The following is an 18,930-nucleotide window of genomic DNA, read 5'->3' on the forward strand; positions in this document are numbered from 1 at the left end:
CTCTTGCCTCCACAGCATGCCTGGCCCTAGTGGAAGGGGGTACAAATCTGGGAGCCAAAAGCTGGTTCAGATACAGGCTCCTCCGTTATCATACCTTGAGTACCCCCGTTTTCAGAGTCTCCTCTCCTCCATTCTGTTATCCTGACTCTAACCCCCACTACCTGGGAAAAATCAGGTTCAAGCAGACAACTCTGGAGAAAAGACATGAAGAAAGGGCCACCTGAATGGTGCCCAAGGGAAAGGTTTAGGCAGTAGAGCCATTGAGGAAATCAGAGAAGAGAATGGGAACAGGGGCCGTTTGTGGGCCTATTATTAGCATGGCCACTTCAGAGAACATGGAACTAGGATCAAGAGTGGGGAAAGCTGTTAAACATCCAAGAACCTGTTTCCTCACTACAAAACGGGGCACACAGCTATGCTCCTCACGGGGGTGCTGTGCGGGATAAGCGAGATGATGCTCATGGAGGCCAATGCCTGGTGGGAGGTGACTGCCCCATAACTGGCAGCCCCTGTGACGATGAACGGCGTCACACCTGTCAGCACCTTCATCTGTGTTGTACCACCTGGTTCCTGCAGCTTTGGCAATGATCTGCTAAGTCCTCAGTGTCAGAGCTGAACCAGGTAGAAATCAAGCTCTAAGATTTGACTGCACGGATGAGAACATGGGAGAATCGGTGGTGACTGGTCAACAGTTCCCCGTCTCTTAACACGGTCACCCTCAGACTTGGAGAGGGGCAGCAGCACTGGGCAAGGCACAAGAGAGGTAGATTTTCTTGACTATCACACTCATTCTGAGGGGCCACCTGATTTTATTTATTCCATGAAGTTTCTTGGGTGCATTTCAGTGTGAAACCTAGGCTGGGGTCTGGCCATCGGAAACCAGGGCTCAGAAGGGCTGAGGCGCTGAGAAACACCAAATGACACTCTCTTCAGTTTTCACAATTGCGCCACTTCCCTAATTTGCAGGTGGCAGAGGAAAGACAGAGGCTTCTGAGGGCCTACGTGGAAAAGCCACCCACATACCGCAGAGTCTCACTCTACCCCCCACAGCACCCATCCCCAAGGTCAGGAGAACTGACTCTCACCCCAGAGTCTTGGGCTGGTAACTGCACTTGTAACTTTGCAGAGGGTGTGATATAGGGGAAAGAGCACTGCGGCTGGAGTCAGAAAACATGAGTTCAAATTCCCATGCCTCCTCTACCTACCTAAGCAATCTTGGGTTAAGTATAATGGATAACAATATACTATGGATTATTATGAAGATTAAACAACTTAAACCATGAAAGAACCTCAAACGGTGCCTGGCAAACTTCAGAATTACTCACGTGATAATAGATGGCAGCAGCCATTATCATCACCATTATTATTCCCTGCTACTCTCAGAGACCAGCTGTGTGATTTTGAACAAGCCAGTGAACATCTCTGATTCTCAATTTCCTCATATTTATAATAGCTACAAAGAGCTAACTTAAAGATGCAGATAAACTGCTTGGGATTAGTAGGTACACACCAATGTGTGTAACTACTCACTCGACAGACATGAGGGAGCGCCCATTCTGTGCTGGGGGCTGCCTCTCCCATGAATCATCATGGTGGGACCCAGATCCTGCCATAAGCGTTTATAACCAAGTGGAGAGACAAACACTGAACATCACATTCAGCGCAGTGCTCCAGAAGCCCCAGCAGAAGCCGAGAGGAGGGTTCAGGCCTGTTCCTGTGCCTCTCCTGCCGCAGCCGCCAGTCTCCAGCAAGGGTGGCAGCTGCACCAGCGGCCTCCCAGCACATTCCAGCAGAGAAACCACATCCCCGTCTCCAGCCCGTGCCGCCACCCCGCCTCCCGGGCCTGCGGCTCTCCATTTCCTCAGCCTCGGCCTGCACCCACTAATCCCGAGGAAAGCAAAAACGGCCTCTCATATCTGGAAGGAGAGATTATGCAAGTGAATAGGGTTGCTGGGCTCTAAGGTTAGAGTTCACCCTGAGGTCTCACAGTCAAATGGCAGATGTGTTTTTACCTTTGCAGGGTATCTTCAAGCACAAAAACAAAGGCTGCAAGTTACACCCTCAGGCTGGCAGGAAATCCTATCTGATCAACAAGCACACAAGTCCTTCCTCTTTCACCAAGTTCAATGACACTGCCTTGCTAGGAGACCAAAAAGCGATTCAAACATCAAGCACCCAGGCCCCTTTTTGTGTTGGTATTGCTTCCTCTGCCCACCACGAACGTAAAGACTCACAGACACACTCCGTTAAAATACAGACTAGAGAGCTCTTCAAGAAAATCAGAGATACCAATGGAACATTTCATGCAAAGATGAGCACCATAAAGGACAGAAATGGTATGGAATAAGCAGGCGCAGAAGATATTAAGAAGAGGTGGCAAGAATACACAGAAGAACTGTACAAAAAAGATCTTCATGACCCAGATAACCAAGACAAAAACCACATGATCATCTCAATAGATGCGGAAAAAGCATTTGATAAAATTCAACATCCATTCAAAACGGACAGAGAGGGAACGTATCTCAGTAAAGCGTGGAAACCACCTAAACGTCCACTGACAGATGAGTGGATAAAGAAGATGTGCAATACCGAGAAACATACATGAACATACACACACACACAATGTCTGTCTGATACACACACAATGGAACATTATTCAGTCATAAAAAGTGCGAAATAACGCCATTTGCAGCAACATGGATGGACCTAGAGATTATCAGACCAAGTGAAGTCAGTCAGACAGAGAAGAAAAAACCATACGATCACTTACGGAACGAACTTATTCCTAAAACAGAAACAGACTCACAAACACAGAAAACAAACATCGTTACCAAAAATGAAATGGAGTGCACGTCGGGATACATGAGGAATTTGAAATTAGCAGATACAAACTGCTATATATAAAAATAGGTAAACAAAGTCCTACTGTATACCACATGGCACTATATTAAGCATCTTGTACTAAACTATAATGGAAAAGAATCTGAAAAAATATACAGATATGTGAATCACTTTGCTGTACATCAGAAATATAACACTGTAATTCAATTTCAAAAAAAGAGCAAGGGGATATATGTATATGTATGACTGGTCCATTTTGCAATGCAGAAGCTAATACAGCATTGTAAAGCAAATTTACTACAACAAAAATTAATAATAAAAGCGGCCGAGTTCCTCGCCTCTTCTATCCATTTCACTCCGTGATCCACCCATGACTCCTCACTGCCTGCACAGTAAAGTCCCAGTTCCACGGCGCGGCAAACAAAGCCTCTGATGACCAGAGTCTGCACTAGTCGCCTCCTCCTTCCTTCTTTCTAAGTGCACTGAACACATTCAGTTCAGTTCAGTTCAGTTGCTCATTCGAGTCTGACTCTTTGCAACCCCACGAACCACAGCACACCAGGCCTCCCTGTCCATCAATCACCAACTCCCGAAGCCTACCCAAACTGGTGTCCGTTGAGTCGGTGATGCCATCCAACCATCTCATCCTCTGTTGTCCCCTTCTCCTCCTGCCCTCAATCTTTCCCAGCATCAAGGTCTTTTCAAATGAGTCAACTCTTCGCATCAGGTGGCCAAAGGACTGGAGTTTCAGCTTCAACATTAGTTCTTCCAATGAACACCCAGGACTGATCTCCTTTAGGATGGACTGGCTGGATCTCTTGCAGTCCAAGGGACTCTCAAGAGTTTTCTCCAACACCACAGTTCAAAAGCATCAATTTTTTGGTGCTCAGCTTTCTTATAGTCCAACTCTCACATCCATACATGACCACAGGAAAAACTATAGCCTTGACTAGACGGACCTTTGCTGACAAAGTAATGTCTCTGCTTTTGAATATGCTATCTAGGTTGGTCATAATTTTCCTTCCAAGGAGTAAGCATCTTTTAATTTCATGGCTGCAATCACCACCTGCAGTGATTCTGGAGCCCAGAAAAATAAAACCATCCACTGTTTCCCCATCTATCTGCCATGAAGTGATGGGACAGATGCCATGATCCTAGTTTTCTGAATGTTGAGCTTTAAGCCAGCTTCTTCACTCTCCTCTTTCACTTTCATCAAGAGGCTCTTTAGTTCTTCTTCACTTTCTGCCTTAAGGATGTGTCATCTGCATATCTGAGGTTATTGATATTTCTCCCGGCAATCTTGATTCCAGCTTGTGCTTCTTCCAGCCTTGCGTTTCTCATGATATACTCTGCATATAAGTTAAATAAGCAAGGTGACAATATATAGCCTTGACGTACTCCTTTTCCTATTTGGAACCAGTCTGTTTTTCCATGTCCAGTTCTAAGTGTTGCTTCCTGACCTGCATACAGATTTCTCAAGAGGCAGGTCAGGTGGTCTGGTATTTCCATCTCTTTCAGAATTTTCCACAGTTTATTGTGATCCACACAGTCAAAGGTTTTGGCATAGTCAATAAAGCAGAAATAGATGTTTTTCTGGAACTCTCTTGCTTTTTCCATGATCCAGCAGACGTTGGCAATTTGATCTCTGGTTCCTCGACCTTTTCTAAATCCAGCTTGAGTATCTGGAAGTTCACGGTTCATATTGCTGAAGCCTGGCTTGGAGAATTTTGAGCATTACTTTACTAGCACGTGAAATGAGTACAAATCTGCGGTAGTTTGAACATTCTTTGGCATTGCCTTTCTTTGGGATTGGAATGAAAACTGACCTTTTCCAATCCTGTGGCCACTGAAAAAGTGGCCACTCCAAATTTGGAGTTTTCCAAATTTGCTGGCAAACTGAGTGCAGCACTTTCACAGCATCATCTTTCAGGATTTGAAATAGCTCAACTGGGATTCTATCACCTCCACTAGCTTTGTTCGTAGTGATGCTTTCTAAGGCCCACTTGACTTCACATTCCAGGATGTCTGGCTCTGAATGAGTGATCACACCATCATGATTAACTGGGTCGTGAAGATCTTTTTTATACAGTTCATCTGTGTATTCTTGCCACCTCTTCTTAATATCTTCTGCTTCTGTTAGGTCCATACCATTTCTGTCCTTTATCGAGTCCATCTTTGCATGAAATGTTCCCTTGGTATCTCTAATTTTCTTGAACAAATCTCTAGTCTTTCCCATTCTATTGTTTTCCTCTATTTCTTTCAACTGATCACTGAGAAAGGCTTTCTTATCTCTCCTTGCTATTCTCTGGAACTGAATTCAAATGGGTATATCTTTCCCTTTCTCGTTTGCTTTTTGCTTCTCTTCTTTTCACAGCTATTTGTAAGTCCTCCTCAGACAGCCATTCTGCTTTTTTGCATTTCTTTTTCTTTGAGATGGTCTTGATCCCTGTCTCCTGTACAATGTCACGAACACATTAGCCCTCTACTGCTTTTCTGCAGTGTCTATCCATCTGCTTTCTGCTTTGCCCTGCACATGTGTGCTGGGAATTCCCTTAGCTAACCAGCAACACTGTTCACTATCTAACACTTGGCTCAAGATCCACCTCCTCTGTGTAGCCATCCACACCATGTGACTCAGGGATCTTGACAGTCCTCTCCTCTGAAACCCCAGGGCCTAATATGTGTGTGTGTGTATTACGCTGATGATCATATGCTACAGCGGCCTCATTTACCTGTAACATTTGTTTGTATTACACTGGAGTCCCTTGGGGCACAGGGATTGAGTTGTGTGCATTTCTCTGTGCCTCTAACATAATCCTTGGCCCACAGAAAATGTGCCAGGACAGTTTCTCAGACTGACAGATAAACCACTGACAGGGGAACTCTCAGGACATTTTATTGAAAGAAAGAAAAAAAATTCTTGCTTACTAATCCTAAACATGCCTCTTTCTGCAGCTTAACTGAGACACTGAGAAAAGGTGTATGTCTTTTCTATAGAAAATGCTGACACCCGAGGAATAGGATCTGAACCAGGGACAGACGTGTAACAAAACTCAATGAAAAACACCTAGAAGTTGTGGTGGAAGGACCATTTTCTTCAAAGCGCCCAGCACCTTCCAGTTGGCCTAGGTCTCGGAGCATGGCGAGGGGATGCAGCCTGCCTCTGGCTCGGAGAGACTGACCTCGGGGCTTGGGCTGGCAGCAGCGCTTCAGCACAAAGCTGATGTTGTCCGTGCGCAGGATCTGCTTCTTTAGGTGGCTCATGAGGTCCCCAAGGCTTGGGAAGCTGCGGTCCGAGCCATGCAGGCTGTAGCGGCCCTTCTGCACCTCGATCTGAAAGTTCTTGAACTGTTTCTGGATACCCAGCGCCTGCCATTTAGGAAAATGATCAGAAAGAATTTGTTTTAAAAGGGGTCAGGCAAACCTCTCCTGGGTATGTATGATGTTAACAATAGGAGAAGCCAGGTGGAGGGCAAACAGAAGCTCCATATTATCTCTATAACATTTCTGTAAATCTATTTATTTAGAAATGAAAAGCTTATTATATGTAAATGAAATAACATCTAATAAAGGTAAATATTATCTAATAATATATATTATCTAATAATAATACTACTAGAAATATCAGAAATAATATCTAATAAGGGAGACCCAGGAGAAGGTGCTGACAAATGGGAGTTACTAATAACACCAGGGAAACAGTCTCACACAGCAGTGACTTCCACAAGAGCATCACTTCATTTTGGCACTCAGAATGAACTCCATGAAAACACCGACCTCAGCACTGTGGCTATGGTTATGAGGCAAGGTGCATGTGAAAAAGCAAGCACTTTATAGGGGCTTTCTTGGTGGCTCAGAGGTGAAGAATCCACCTGCAATGCGGGAGACCTGGGTTGGGAAGATCCTCTGGAGGAAGGCATGGCAACTGACTCAAGTATTCTTGCCTGGAGAATCCCCATGGACAAGAGGAGCATGGCTGGCTACAGTCTATGGGATCACAAAGAGTCCGACACGACTAAGCACAGCACAGCAAGCACCTCAAAGAGGCTGGCAAGTACTGTTACATACGAAGTAAGCACTACAGCAAACTGTATCCAGGAACTCCCGCAAACCGAGCTCGTCTAAGAGCCTGTGGGGACGTGGGAGATAGCTGTCTGGTCTCGTTTCCGGGTTGCATGGTGCCCCAGAAAGGAAGTACAGCAGAAGCGTTCCTTCATGAAAACTTTTGTACAAAGAACACTATTTTAGTGGTTTGAATGAGGGCCAGAAAGATCTGCTTATGGTGTAAACTAAGACAAGATACTTAACATCTTGATGCTTCAGTTTCTTCATCTGTACAATGGGGATAATGCAACTTATCTTAAAGGGCTATAGTAAGGCTTAAATGAGAATAAACAGGTAAAGTGCTCAGCACAATGTCAGCTGAGCTGAAGCAAACAGTAGGAGTGACCGCATCTCTGATTCCTGTTTTCCTCAGGTAACCTGAGACCAGGTAGACCATGGGACTGAATCACTGACATTCTCGGTACAGCCCAGGTCAATTCCACCTCCAGGGATTGAATGCAGAAGAAAGGAATCCTGCCAAGCAACAGGCCTGCCAGGTGCTGAGCCACTGCACCTGTATCAGCCCCAAGGCCGCGGTGTCCAGGAGCACCCCAGGCGAGCAGTGGCCCCTTGAGACTTCGCCCAGGAGTCTGGCAGCACTGGGTTCCTTCCACCACTTCCCCTTCCACTCCTGACTGAGTCCAGCCCCAGGGACTGTCCTTTCCTTTTCCTCCCATGCCCGAGGCCTGCAGTACACTCATATGCTGACTTTCACCTTGCCGGCCCCTCACCCATCTCAGTTCTCCCAGCTCATGGTAAACCCAGTCAACACTAGTGTATTTATCTGGACTAATTCTATAAAACTCTCTCTTTTAAAGTAGTCCATTCCTTGTATTTTTTAAAAAATTACATGAATCACAAAGCACTGTGGTTTAGTGAGGCCAAGTCAGGAATTTGGCTTCTACCTGAGCCAAAATATTAGGATTTCTCTCACATCATTCCCAGCTTCCAACCACACCTGAGTCATTAACAGAAATCCTGTTAAAATGCAAGACTGCAATTTGTCTGGTAAAATGCCTGCAACTACCATCTGGGGAAAACTGTTAGGTCAGGTTTCCAATAGGTCTTATTGGCGCTGGTTTGTACCAGTGAATGCCACAGACAGACAGAGCGCGGGTCTGTGATGGAGCTGAGTATAAAATAAACCACTTTAAGCCCCCGGGTGTTTTGTGTGAGCTCGTTTTCTGGCCAGATTCCACCTTCCAGAGCACAGAGAACCCTGCCGCGGGTCCCCTGAAGGAAGAAACAAAGGGTCTTGAGGAACAAAGGGTCGGCTGCCTGCAAGTGGGCTCCGCCGGGAGCGCAGGCGGCCCGTGTCAGAACTGCGGGGACTCCTCAGGGGCCCAGGCCTCTCGACTCCCGCCCCTCACCTCAGACTTTTCAAAGCAGGTGACGGTCATGAGGATGTTGTCGAAGTCGGTGCAGCTCCACCGCAGCACGTACATCCCCTCCTCGCTCCCCTCCTGCCGCAGCTTATTGATGGCATACTCCGTGCTAGAAGGAGAGAGAGGCAGAGAGGGAGCTCACACCAAACAGAAGCATGCCAAGCCCCAGGGACGCCCACGCCCCTCGGCGGCCTCAAGCCTGCCGTCCCCTCGTATTACCTGGCCTGGGTCCTAACATCCTCTCCCATGTAAGACATGAGGCAGGCTGAGGTGCTGAGAAGCCTCAAAATAGACCAGGTCTCCAAGGTCGAGAAGGGGGCTCAGCCCACTGCACCAGACCCTGAGCCCACCCATCCCTGACTTCCCCACACACACCGTCTCCACTCTAGCCAGAAGAGCTCCCCCAAGGCTGGGACGTGGAGCTGCCTCGATGCTGTGGTAGAGGTCCCTCCACCACCATCCCAGGCTGCACAACTGGAACATGAGCCTCAGGATAGCAGGAATTTGGGGCTGTTCTGTTCATTGCTGTATCCACAATGACCAGAGTATGCCTGGCTCACAGCAGCTTATCATATCACTTATCAATAGATAAGTGAATAACTGAGAAATAAACACTGAATAAAGGAATCAACGAGAACTGAAAAGCTGTTGAGTAGAAAACATGCCTGTCCGACACTCCTGTGTCCCCAGGACGGAAGTCTCTCGCACAAAGGAGGCAGTGAACAAACAGCTGCTAAATAAATCCACATGTGAGGTTACTACATCCAGTGAGCTCTGCTCACTGAGGGCCGATAAGGGGGCTGTGTGGTCAACATGTGTTAGAAAGGCACCAAGGGCTCCAGTCACTGGGTGATAAGCACAGGCAGACAGAATCAAAGTACAGAAACTGAACGTGGCAGGAGGCAATAAACGCCACTGGAAGCAAATAAAGCAGAGTGAAGGAGCCAGGGAGCAAGGGGTACAGAGGGGGAAGGGGGTCATCATTTTATATAAGGTGGTCAGGGAAGACTTCACCAATAAGGTGACACGTGAGTGACCCTGAAGGAAGTGGTGGCTGTCTGGACTCGGGAGGGAGGGCTTTCCAGTCTAAGGGGAGAAGCAGGTGCCACAGCTCTGACGCTTAACTATAGCTGGGATATCTGAGGGGCCATGCTTTATCATAAAGCTCAGCCCTCGCTCTGCAATTGTGTGTGTGTGTGTGAGCCTCTCCACGCCGGGACCACACCACTGACAAACTTTCAGTCCACAAGGCACCCGGGATCAGGAAAAAGGTGGGGACCACTTCATGCAAAAGGTGGCTGAAGAGGTGCTTCCGCAGATACACTGCGGTCTGGAAGAGACTTAGAGGAAACCCAGCAGCTGTGTTCCTTTGCCCGAAGGACGGTCACGGATAAGAGGAAGTTGAATTCCTACCGCTCAAAATGGCAGAACTCAGATGAGTAGACAGAACTTACAGGGAGGCAGACTTCAACTCCCTATCAGAAAGGTGAGCAAGTCTGCAGAGCTCCAAGCTTCTCGCTGCCTTGTGAAGTACTAGGGACGCCATCACCACAGGTGTCTGAGATGCAGGTGGGATGAGATACCCAGCAAAGCCCCTTCCAGCACTAAGGCTTGGTCACCCTCACTGTGCATCTGGCACCGGAGGACAAGCCCACTCAGGATTCTGTTTCTCACTACACCATCTGCTGTTGAGATCTGTGTGCTATCTTTCTCGAATCACCCAGAGCGTTTGGCACAGCAAGGAGTTAGGATGTGTAGGGACCCCAGTGGATCCAGGGATGTAGTGCTTCTGGGTCAGCTATGGAGAGGTGAGGGGTTCAACTGTGAGGACACCCACATAAGGGAGAAGAGGTGACGGGAAGGCCTGGCCAGGATGGCAGGGACAGTCAAGGGCACCAAAGAAGTGCTCAGCCTAATGCTCGATGACACTCATGCCTGAGAAGGCCACACTCCCTCCCATCTCTTTGCTCTTTTCACACCAAAGATAACTGGAAAAGTTATCGAACCAACCAGATTGGACCATGACAGCCATTCTGTATGTTGTGGACGATCAATGGGGGAGCCACGTCAGTGCAGAGGTAGTGATGGGCATCTGCCGTGAGCCGGAAGTAGCCGTCCACCAGGGACACGAAGGACAAGGCCTCCTCGTGGGAAGACAGCTTCAGTTCCTGTAAGAGAGCAGAAATGCCCATGGTTACATCACACGCCTGCCATCTCAAGCAGCAGCTGACTCTCTGGGCAGGTACACAGTGAGAAGATATTCATGTTCAACACAATGGAAGATGCACGACCCCACAGGGAAGCTCCTTCTGTTGACAGTAACTGCACCCTTGCATTTATAAACGATTCTGACTGTTCACCACACTCTTTCATCTATCACCTCAAACCTTTTTCGCATGAGGAATAGTGTATGTTGGGGGAGCAGCTGTGTGGGAGACATGAGACCATGGAGAAGCTGCCCCTGGGACCAGATGGAAGAGGAAGGCTGATTCAAGGTGGCAACAACATAAAAGAGTGGAGGCAGGAAGAGCAGAGAGTGTGCAGGTGGTAGCCTGGTCCTGGCGCTACACATTATTCCTGCTTACAGGAAAGGAAAGAGGCACAGGTGCTTCATCCCATCCAGAGCTGGCTCAGAAGGTGAAACTCTGGATTTTAATTCAGGAATGGTCCCAGACACAATGATGAGGTTGTGAGATTAAATCCAGGGAACTCTGAGGGTCTGGAGGAGGCGCAGTATTACTCACAGCGGGAAAGGCCAAAGGCAAAAGAGAAGAGGAGGAGGGAAGGAGTTTTCATGGAAGGAAGAAAAATGCTCCGAGGTAAAGACAGGTGAGGTTTTTGTCTTAATCATATAACCCCATTTATTTGAGTGGAACTGTGGGGTCAACCAGGAACATCTGATGAAGGTATGTAAAGCCATGATTTAGAGCTTTGGCTCACAAAAATACTAACATTAACACACACTGGAGCCTTAAGAGAAGGGCAAAATGACACTGGAGTATAACACTCTTTCCATAACAGTGGAGAAAGAAAAGGCTGGTGGCAGAGAAAAGCAGAGACAAGATCAATGAAGGGGTGGGGGGAGAGGGATATAAGCAACCAGCAGAATGGAGGTAAATGGCTTACAATGAGAATTAGCTACGATGCCAAAGGAAAGGCGTTATGGCGTTGTGAGCCAAGGAGGCCGAGAGAGGGCAGGACTACTATCGGGATGGTGACCCAGGAAGGAGGTTCTGTGCTGAGTGTGCTTCCTCTCAGGTGTGACCCAGCATCTCCCTGCAGAGCCCCAAAGAGCAAAGGCAAGGCAGTCTGGCTTGGGTAGCCCTTCACCTCATTACATACAAATGAAACCATGTAAGTGCTTAAGTTTTCTGAATGCAGAAGTCTGAATAGAAAGGGGAGATGTCAAGAAGATGCAGACAGAAGAGATAAATCAAGATATGACCTGATAACATGGTCGCATCATGCTTTCCTGAAAGCGGCAACCAAAATACAGCTTGGAAATCCCACGGCTGGGAAGGGAGGGGGGACGAGATAAATGAGAAAGAGCACTACTCACGGTCAACCCACCGGCTTCAGGAGCCAGTTTCTCTGGGTTCAAATCTCAGTGAAGTGAAGTGAAGTTGCTCAGTCGTGTCCGACTCTTTGCGACCCCATGGACTGTAGCCTACCAGGCTCCTCTGTCCATGGGATTTTCCAGGCAATAGTACTGGAGTGGATTGCCATTTCCTTCTCCAAATATGCTGAAAAAATAGCATTTATTTCTGTTTTCTCCCTCTTGACATTTTCCATGTCTCCACTAACATCTATCTGGGCTCTTCTATGTCTTCCATCACATTTTTACTACAGTTTTCTTAGGCAATCAATGTATATTTATTTTTAAAAAGGGAGGATAGGGAGAATTAAAAGTTAAAGTCACTCATAATACCATCATAAACAGATAGTTGTTAATATTTGATTATTTTCCTAACAGCACGTGCATGCTTTAAACTTTTTAAAACATAACCGGTTCCATTAAGTTTCATATTCTGTTATTTTCCATTTATGTGGCATTCTTCCAGATTTTTAAAAATTCAGCAATTTGTTTACATAATATTCTACTTCTCAGATGAGTTGTATTTTATTTCCTCGTTTTCCTATAATCATATATCCAGGTTAGTTTCAGCATTTTTGACACTGTAAATACTGCTGGGATAAACATTCTCATTCATCGACCACTGCCTGTATCTCAGTTTCTAAAAGACAGATCCTAATTTCCTGAATGGAGGAATATGTAGATATTTTCAAGCCTTTTAATACATGTTATCTTGGACAGTGAGGAGATCAAACTAGTCAATCCTAAAGGAAATCAACCCTGAATATTCACTGGAAGGACTGATGCTGAAGCTCCAATACTTTGGCCACCTGATGAGAAGAGCTGACTCACTGGAAAAGACTCTGATGCTGGGAAAAGACTGAGGGCAGGAGGAGAAGGTTGATGAGATGGTTGGATGGCATCGACTCAGTGGACATGAGTCTGAGCAAACCCTGGGAGATAGTGAACAACAGAGAAGCATGATGTGCTGCAGTCCACGGGGCTGCGAGGAGCTGGAGGTGACTAAGCGACTAAACAGCAACAAATCAAACTGCTTTCCCAAAAGGTATACCCAAAAGACTAATTACTCTAGATATAAAAGGATGGCCGCTTATCCTAAACTGCATCACCAGATTCTTTCCCAGCACTGAGTGTTAGGAGTTTGACCCAGGAAAATTTGCCAATTTTAGGCAAAACATGGTACTTCCCTAGGTGACTACCTCCACTGCATGGAGCACTGTGTCTCCCCATCCTGTCTTTTCCACGAGCAGTCGGCCGTGACTTCCCTGACACAAACATGTTTGTTTTGGCTGGGCTCCCACTTCCCCTGACAAACTGGCCTGCCTGTCTAGATCATGTCCTCAAGTAATACCAGAAAAGAGGAAGTGAAGTTGAATACTCCTTCCTCTGCCCGAGAGTCACTTGGGTGTGCCTGACACCACGACGAGGACTGTCACTGTGGCCACAGCCACCGGCCCAACAGTCTGCTCAAGTGCAAAGCGGGGCTTCCCACCGACCTCATCCCAGGCGACCCACCCAACTCAGCAGAGGAGCCGTGCAGGAGCCCTTGGGAGAAAATGCTAACCCTCACTCACCAAATTTTTTTTCAAATCCACTCATTTTTGTGAACTGAATATTGATGCTGAAATATCTTTGGGATAACAAATTCTGTTTTCATTTGAAGAACAAAGAAAGGCACTAGAATGTACCCAGGTAACTTAAACACAGACACTGATAATGTCAATGTCAGCAACAGGGACTTTTTGGCTTAAATAAGATGATCACAAGATTTTCTCTCAGGGACAGGAACCTTGAACAGCACGTGCTGCATAACTGTCCTCAGCAAAGTCCCCTCCCAGCACCAAACCCAGGCCAAATCACTTCTGGAGGAAACTTACCATTTTTTTGTTGTCCTGCTTATTAATGCTGACCACAGACTCCTTGATTACAATGTGAGTGATCTCAGGGAAGTAAGAAAAATTGTTCCACTCTTCTCGGATTTTGTTTTTTTCCTCATCCTTCTTGTGTTTATTTTCCAGTTTTTTCCGTTTCAGTTTGTTTTTTTCCTTTTCAACAGGAACAATCTGATAAAATGCATAAGTGACAGAGTGAAGCCAGCTTTCTCATTTTCTATTGGCATTTCTCATTTACTCCTGGCAAAACAACATAGGGCCTTGCAGCCAAGCAATAGAAAGCCAGAGTGCCTGGACTGATGGAGGAACTGGGAGAGTCAGCACCCAGGGGCTTATTCAGGTCCCACCAAGGATTCTTAGGACCCTACCCTTGGAAAAGACCTTAAAGGACACACTGACTAAACTCTTTACATAGCGGAAACAACTGCCCACGAGGTGTACATCTACAATCAGGTCCCCCCAGGAGCATGGGCTTTCTCCTTTTAGAATCTACCACTGACTGTCTTGACTAGACAGCCATAATCAAGTTGGAATTTTCAAGGACAGGTATGAATCCCATGCTTGGATAGCTTGGGGAGTCATGCGTGTCTGCACAAGCTTACATATTTTGTGTAGCAGAGTCTTGGAGACTAGAGATCTGGATAAGATCCTGACTCTGCCAGTTACTTAACTAGTTAGGTCATCTTTTTGAGCCTCCATTTACCCATCCATAAAACAGAGATCTTATGTCTTCACAGGCTTCTTAGAGCAGAAGGTAGGTTCTTAATAACACAGTACCCACACTACACAGAAAGCCCTTGGTGAGTGTTTGGCATTATTTTAGCATGAGAATAAAACAGGAGTAGAAAGTAAATTTCACCTTTATGTCAGTAGTAGTAGAAGAAGAAGTGAAGCCGCTCAGTCATGTCCGACTCTTTGCAACCCCATGGACTGTAGCCTATAAGGCTCCTCTGTCCATGGAATTTTCCAGGCAAGAGTACTGGAGTGGGTTGCCATTTCCTTCTCCAGGGGATCTTTCCAACCCAGGGATCAAACCTGGGTCTCCCACATTGTAGGCAGGTGCTTTACCATCTGAGCCATCAGGGAAGCCCAAATAATGATGATAGCAGCTATAATTATTTACTGAACATTTATTATACACCATTTACTATTATATAAGCTCTATGCTAAATGACAGTTTTCTCAACAACACTATGAGGTAGTACAGTAAGTGTTACCTTTTTATAGATGAATAATGAATATGTGGCTGATATATATGTAGTAACCCTCCCAAGGCCATGTAAAGATAAACAGTGGAGCTAGGATGCGAACCAGGTCTATTTAGCTTTAAAACCCATGCTTTTAAACCAATCTGGTCTATTGCCTCATTCAATAAACACTTCAAAAAGAAGTGCCAAATTGCAAGAAAAATTACCCTGAAATAGGAGCCAATTACCTAAAATCAATTCTTGGCACAATCACTTATTAGTTAAAAGTTAGTTAGTTAGTTATGACCTTGGGCAAATTTCCGTACCTCTTTCTGCTCATCTATAAAGTAGGGAAAACGGTAGTAAAGTTCATAGATTTAAGGAATAAATGAGTTAATCCATGTAAATTGCTTAGGAAAGTACTTGGTACATGGTAAACACTTGGTAAATGTCTGCCGTGTGAAGTGTGTGTGAAGTCGCTCAGTCATGTCCGACTCTTTGCGACCCCGTGGACTGCAGCCCACCAGGCTCCTCAATCCATGGGATTCTCCAAATGTCTGCTATTACTATATACTATTACATATTGTATATGCTACATTTCTCTATTTCCCTACAGAACTCAATAAATATCTATTTAGATCTACTGCTACATGGACACAATAAAAGGTGAATGACACACTGTCTCTAGCCCATGAACCAAACTCAGCCGACAGGGATGGTGAACATGCACAGAGATAATACCAGCAGAGTACAGACAGCACACCATGTGACACAGGATGCTCCAACCAGCCCCTATCGGCACTTACATGTGGTTTCTGTCTCCACTGGATCCCCAGGTTTCCAGTCACCATCACTTCATAGCAGAGAACATTTCCACTATCATTTGGATGGAACCAATTCATCTCATTTTCTGATGAAATCAGTAGCATGGAAGTCTCAAATATTTCAGCACCATAATGTTTTGTCAAAGTTTCCAAGGTAGCCAGGTATTTCACCTTCAGGTCGTGCGTGGACACGCTGCTGTCGCAAATGGTCTTGTTGTTAAACTCCTTTAGGAAATCCTTGAAAACATTATTTATCCGCATCCTGGTGAGAAGGTTCCTCTGTCTGATGGACTTATTCAATGTTTCTGGAATATATCGCTTGTAGCTAAAAGAAAGTTTAAAAGAAAAAAATCTCTTTTTTATGTATAGGTTAGCAGAATAGCTCGGAAACAAACGTAAGCCTGTAACCCTTCCTTCTCTCTGTTGCCAAATGAGAAAGGTTCTACTCCCAGAGGTCTTGAAGTAAAACTCAGGATGATAATCATAGGGAGATGGAGGTGAACAGGGACTGAAAGAAAAGAGACAAGTACCTGTTCCATAGATTTTACTGAAATGGAAATTCCTACAGGAATCATCAGATTTTCCAGGTCACAAAGGCAGGCAGCAAAATGGCAGCTTTGTGTTTTTGTTTGCTAATGTCACTGTCCCTTCCCACGTACACTGGTGTTCACGTGAACACACTGTTGCTAAGGTTCAGCCAGAACCTCAGCAGTTAGAAAGTCACCTGGAAGGCGTCAAGCGTGACAACAGATGCTCCACACATTCTACTTGCACATCTGTTTGACAGTTTTTCTATAAAGATCACAGGCTGCCTTTATAAGAAATAGGAAACACACATAAAAGCTAATCAAATACAAAAGACCCAGTGTTTGCTGTGGGCAGATGTCCCAGATACATTAAATGGATCAACAGATAGAGTGAAAGATTAGTTAACCATCCAGGTGCTAATGAGAGAGTATCTATGACTAAGAATCACAGCAAGTGGATACACTGTGAGAACAAGACCCAGCTTCAAGAGGGGTATGAACATCCGAGAAAAAAAGAGAGCAAGTCCGCTGGCGGTCAAACGAGTGGGGAGACTCAGCCTGAGAAAGCACCCAGCACAGGGGAATCCCTGCCGCACTGATAGTTTCACAACAGCGGAAAACTGTGGAGCTTGAAATTCGTCCCCAACAAATACTGTAACTTCTTTTTTAGATTAATGTAACAGAGGGGAAGGTCAGAGGAGAGCTATTTTTAACTTTAGCCTCATGCAAAATAAAGAGAAGGTGCCCAGAGCAAAGGCCACAGAAACAGGAGAAAGCAGTGTAGCGTGTGTCTCACCAGTCCCTGCATTTCTGAGGAGCACCTCCTGATCTGCTCCAGACTCTGGTCAACAGCAGGGAGATACGAGATGTAACCTTACAAGAAGGTGCATGCCACCTATCACAGATAACATGGCTAGAAATAATCCCCTCTTAAAATGACTGTCTTGGGACAAACACAATAGCGCATTGATTTAAAAATTATATTTCCAGACTTCCCTGGTGGCCCAATGGTTACGATTGTGTTTACATTGCAGAGAGCATCAGTTTGATCCCTGGCTGGGGAACTAAGATGTCCCCCATGATGGGTGGGTGGCCAAAAAAATAAAATAAAAATTATATTAGTATTTCATAGATAGGTGGAAGTTATACAGATTGAATATTCCTTCAGAAGGACCTGCTTGCAAATGATAATTTTAAGTAAATACAATTTTCTTAAGGTAACAGCTGATCATGCTTCACATTGGAATTAACAGCTCTCCAGTGAACCAGTACAGGCTGGAAATGATAGCAGCTGCATTAGAGCTGCATCAAAGATTTTAGGACAGATCCAGCACAAAAGGAAAAAGTGCAGGGACAGATGCCAATGCCCAGCATGGGCAGAGAGCAAGGGGACGGGCATGTGGGCCACTCTTTTGACTGGTGACCCAGCCCAGAACTTTCACCCTAATACAAATTTCTGAGGTCGTCAGCCAACATTCAAATTCAGGGCACAATTATAATTGTACTACCTTTTATCATAAATATTCTTAAAAAAAGTTGGGTTCTGCAGAAAGCAGTAGTCAGCCAACAACTGAGGTGTATGAGAATGTATAAAAATAACACCATCCCCACAATCAGTTTTTCAGCCAGCAGGAAGGTTTACCTGATGTCCTTGGGGAGTTCTGGCAATTGCACCTTCTTCATCATGGCATAGTGGGAGATGGCCAGCACGGCCATCCCCAGACACTCGTTCTCAATGTCATGCCCATCCTGCTCCGTCTTGGGGTCTCGAATGGGAGCCAGGCATTTGACCAAATCATACTGTCCCTTTGGAGCAAAGATGAGAAGAAATGAATCACCACTTAAGTTTTAAGCATCCACCCACATTTCTGATCTTAGGAGGAAGGTTCCCCACACAGTGAAGTGCTATCCAAAATACAGTACAGCAATGAGACTAATGAGATTTAGAGTTTCCCTGGCACCTCTTTCTCAATAGTTGGGCATGAAAGGGCCTGGGAAATGTTCTCCCCAGGTTAATTCATTCCTTTAAAAGTCAATAAGCCCCTCCACAGGGCTTCCCATGGAAGTGATGGTAAAAAGTAGCATGTACTAGGCTTGGACTGCACCAGGGCATGGGAGGTAACAGCTGGCTGGGGTTTGATCATTTGTTAGCTCCACAATGAACTGAGCACCCACCTCCCTCCTGATGTAGATTGACAGAAAGGAGAAGGAATCCAGATTCTACACTGGGTTATGACCACACGTGAGTTTTTTCAACCTCTGTTGTTAAAGTTCCTAATAGTGAAATGTATCCTCAAAATACAACCCTTCACTCATGGAGGTATGCCACACATTCCAAGAGTCCATGAGGGCTTCAGAAAACAAAAATGAAAACTAAAAAGCAGTGGCCAATACCTACCTGTCTTGTACAGAGTAATGATGCCACCGCGGCTGCTCAGTCCCCTTTACTAAGCCCTGCCCTGAGTGCTAGGCACTGCGCGTGGTTCCTCGTTCACTATTTCATTTACTCTTTACAACAGCCCTATGAGGGGGATGCTAACATCACCAACTCTGCCTAACAGATGAGGAATCTAAG

General features: G+C 45.7%; 1 protein-coding gene across 9 annotated transcripts in view; it reads right to left on the bottom strand.

Annotated features, from left to right (window-relative positions):
- Window positions 1-18,930, bottom strand: part of JAK1 (Janus kinase 1) — a 246,801-nt gene that overhangs the window by 18,039 nt on the left and 209,832 nt on the right. For all 9 annotated transcript variants that reach the window (XM_069593727.1, XM_069593677.1, XM_069593735.1 and 6 more), the window contains 6 exons: window positions 17,998-18,161; window positions 15,811-16,153; window positions 13,803-13,988; window positions 10,341-10,498; window positions 8,316-8,439; window positions 6,024-6,210 (listed from right to left, as the gene is read on the bottom strand). In XM_069593727.1, coding sequence (XP_069449828.1) covers window positions 6,024-6,210; window positions 8,316-8,439; window positions 10,341-10,498; window positions 13,803-13,988; window positions 15,811-16,153; window positions 17,998-18,161 — 1,162 coding nt within the window. The remainder of the gene's footprint in view (window positions 1-6,023; window positions 6,211-8,315; window positions 8,440-10,340; window positions 10,499-13,802; window positions 13,989-15,810; window positions 16,154-17,997; window positions 18,162-18,930) is intronic.

This window comes from Ovis canadensis, chromosome 1 (genome assembly GCF_042477335.2).
Source record: "Ovis canadensis isolate MfBH-ARS-UI-01 breed Bighorn chromosome 1, ARS-UI_OviCan_v2, whole genome shotgun sequence".
Lineage (NCBI taxonomy): Eukaryota > Metazoa > Chordata > Mammalia > Artiodactyla > Bovidae > Ovis > Ovis canadensis.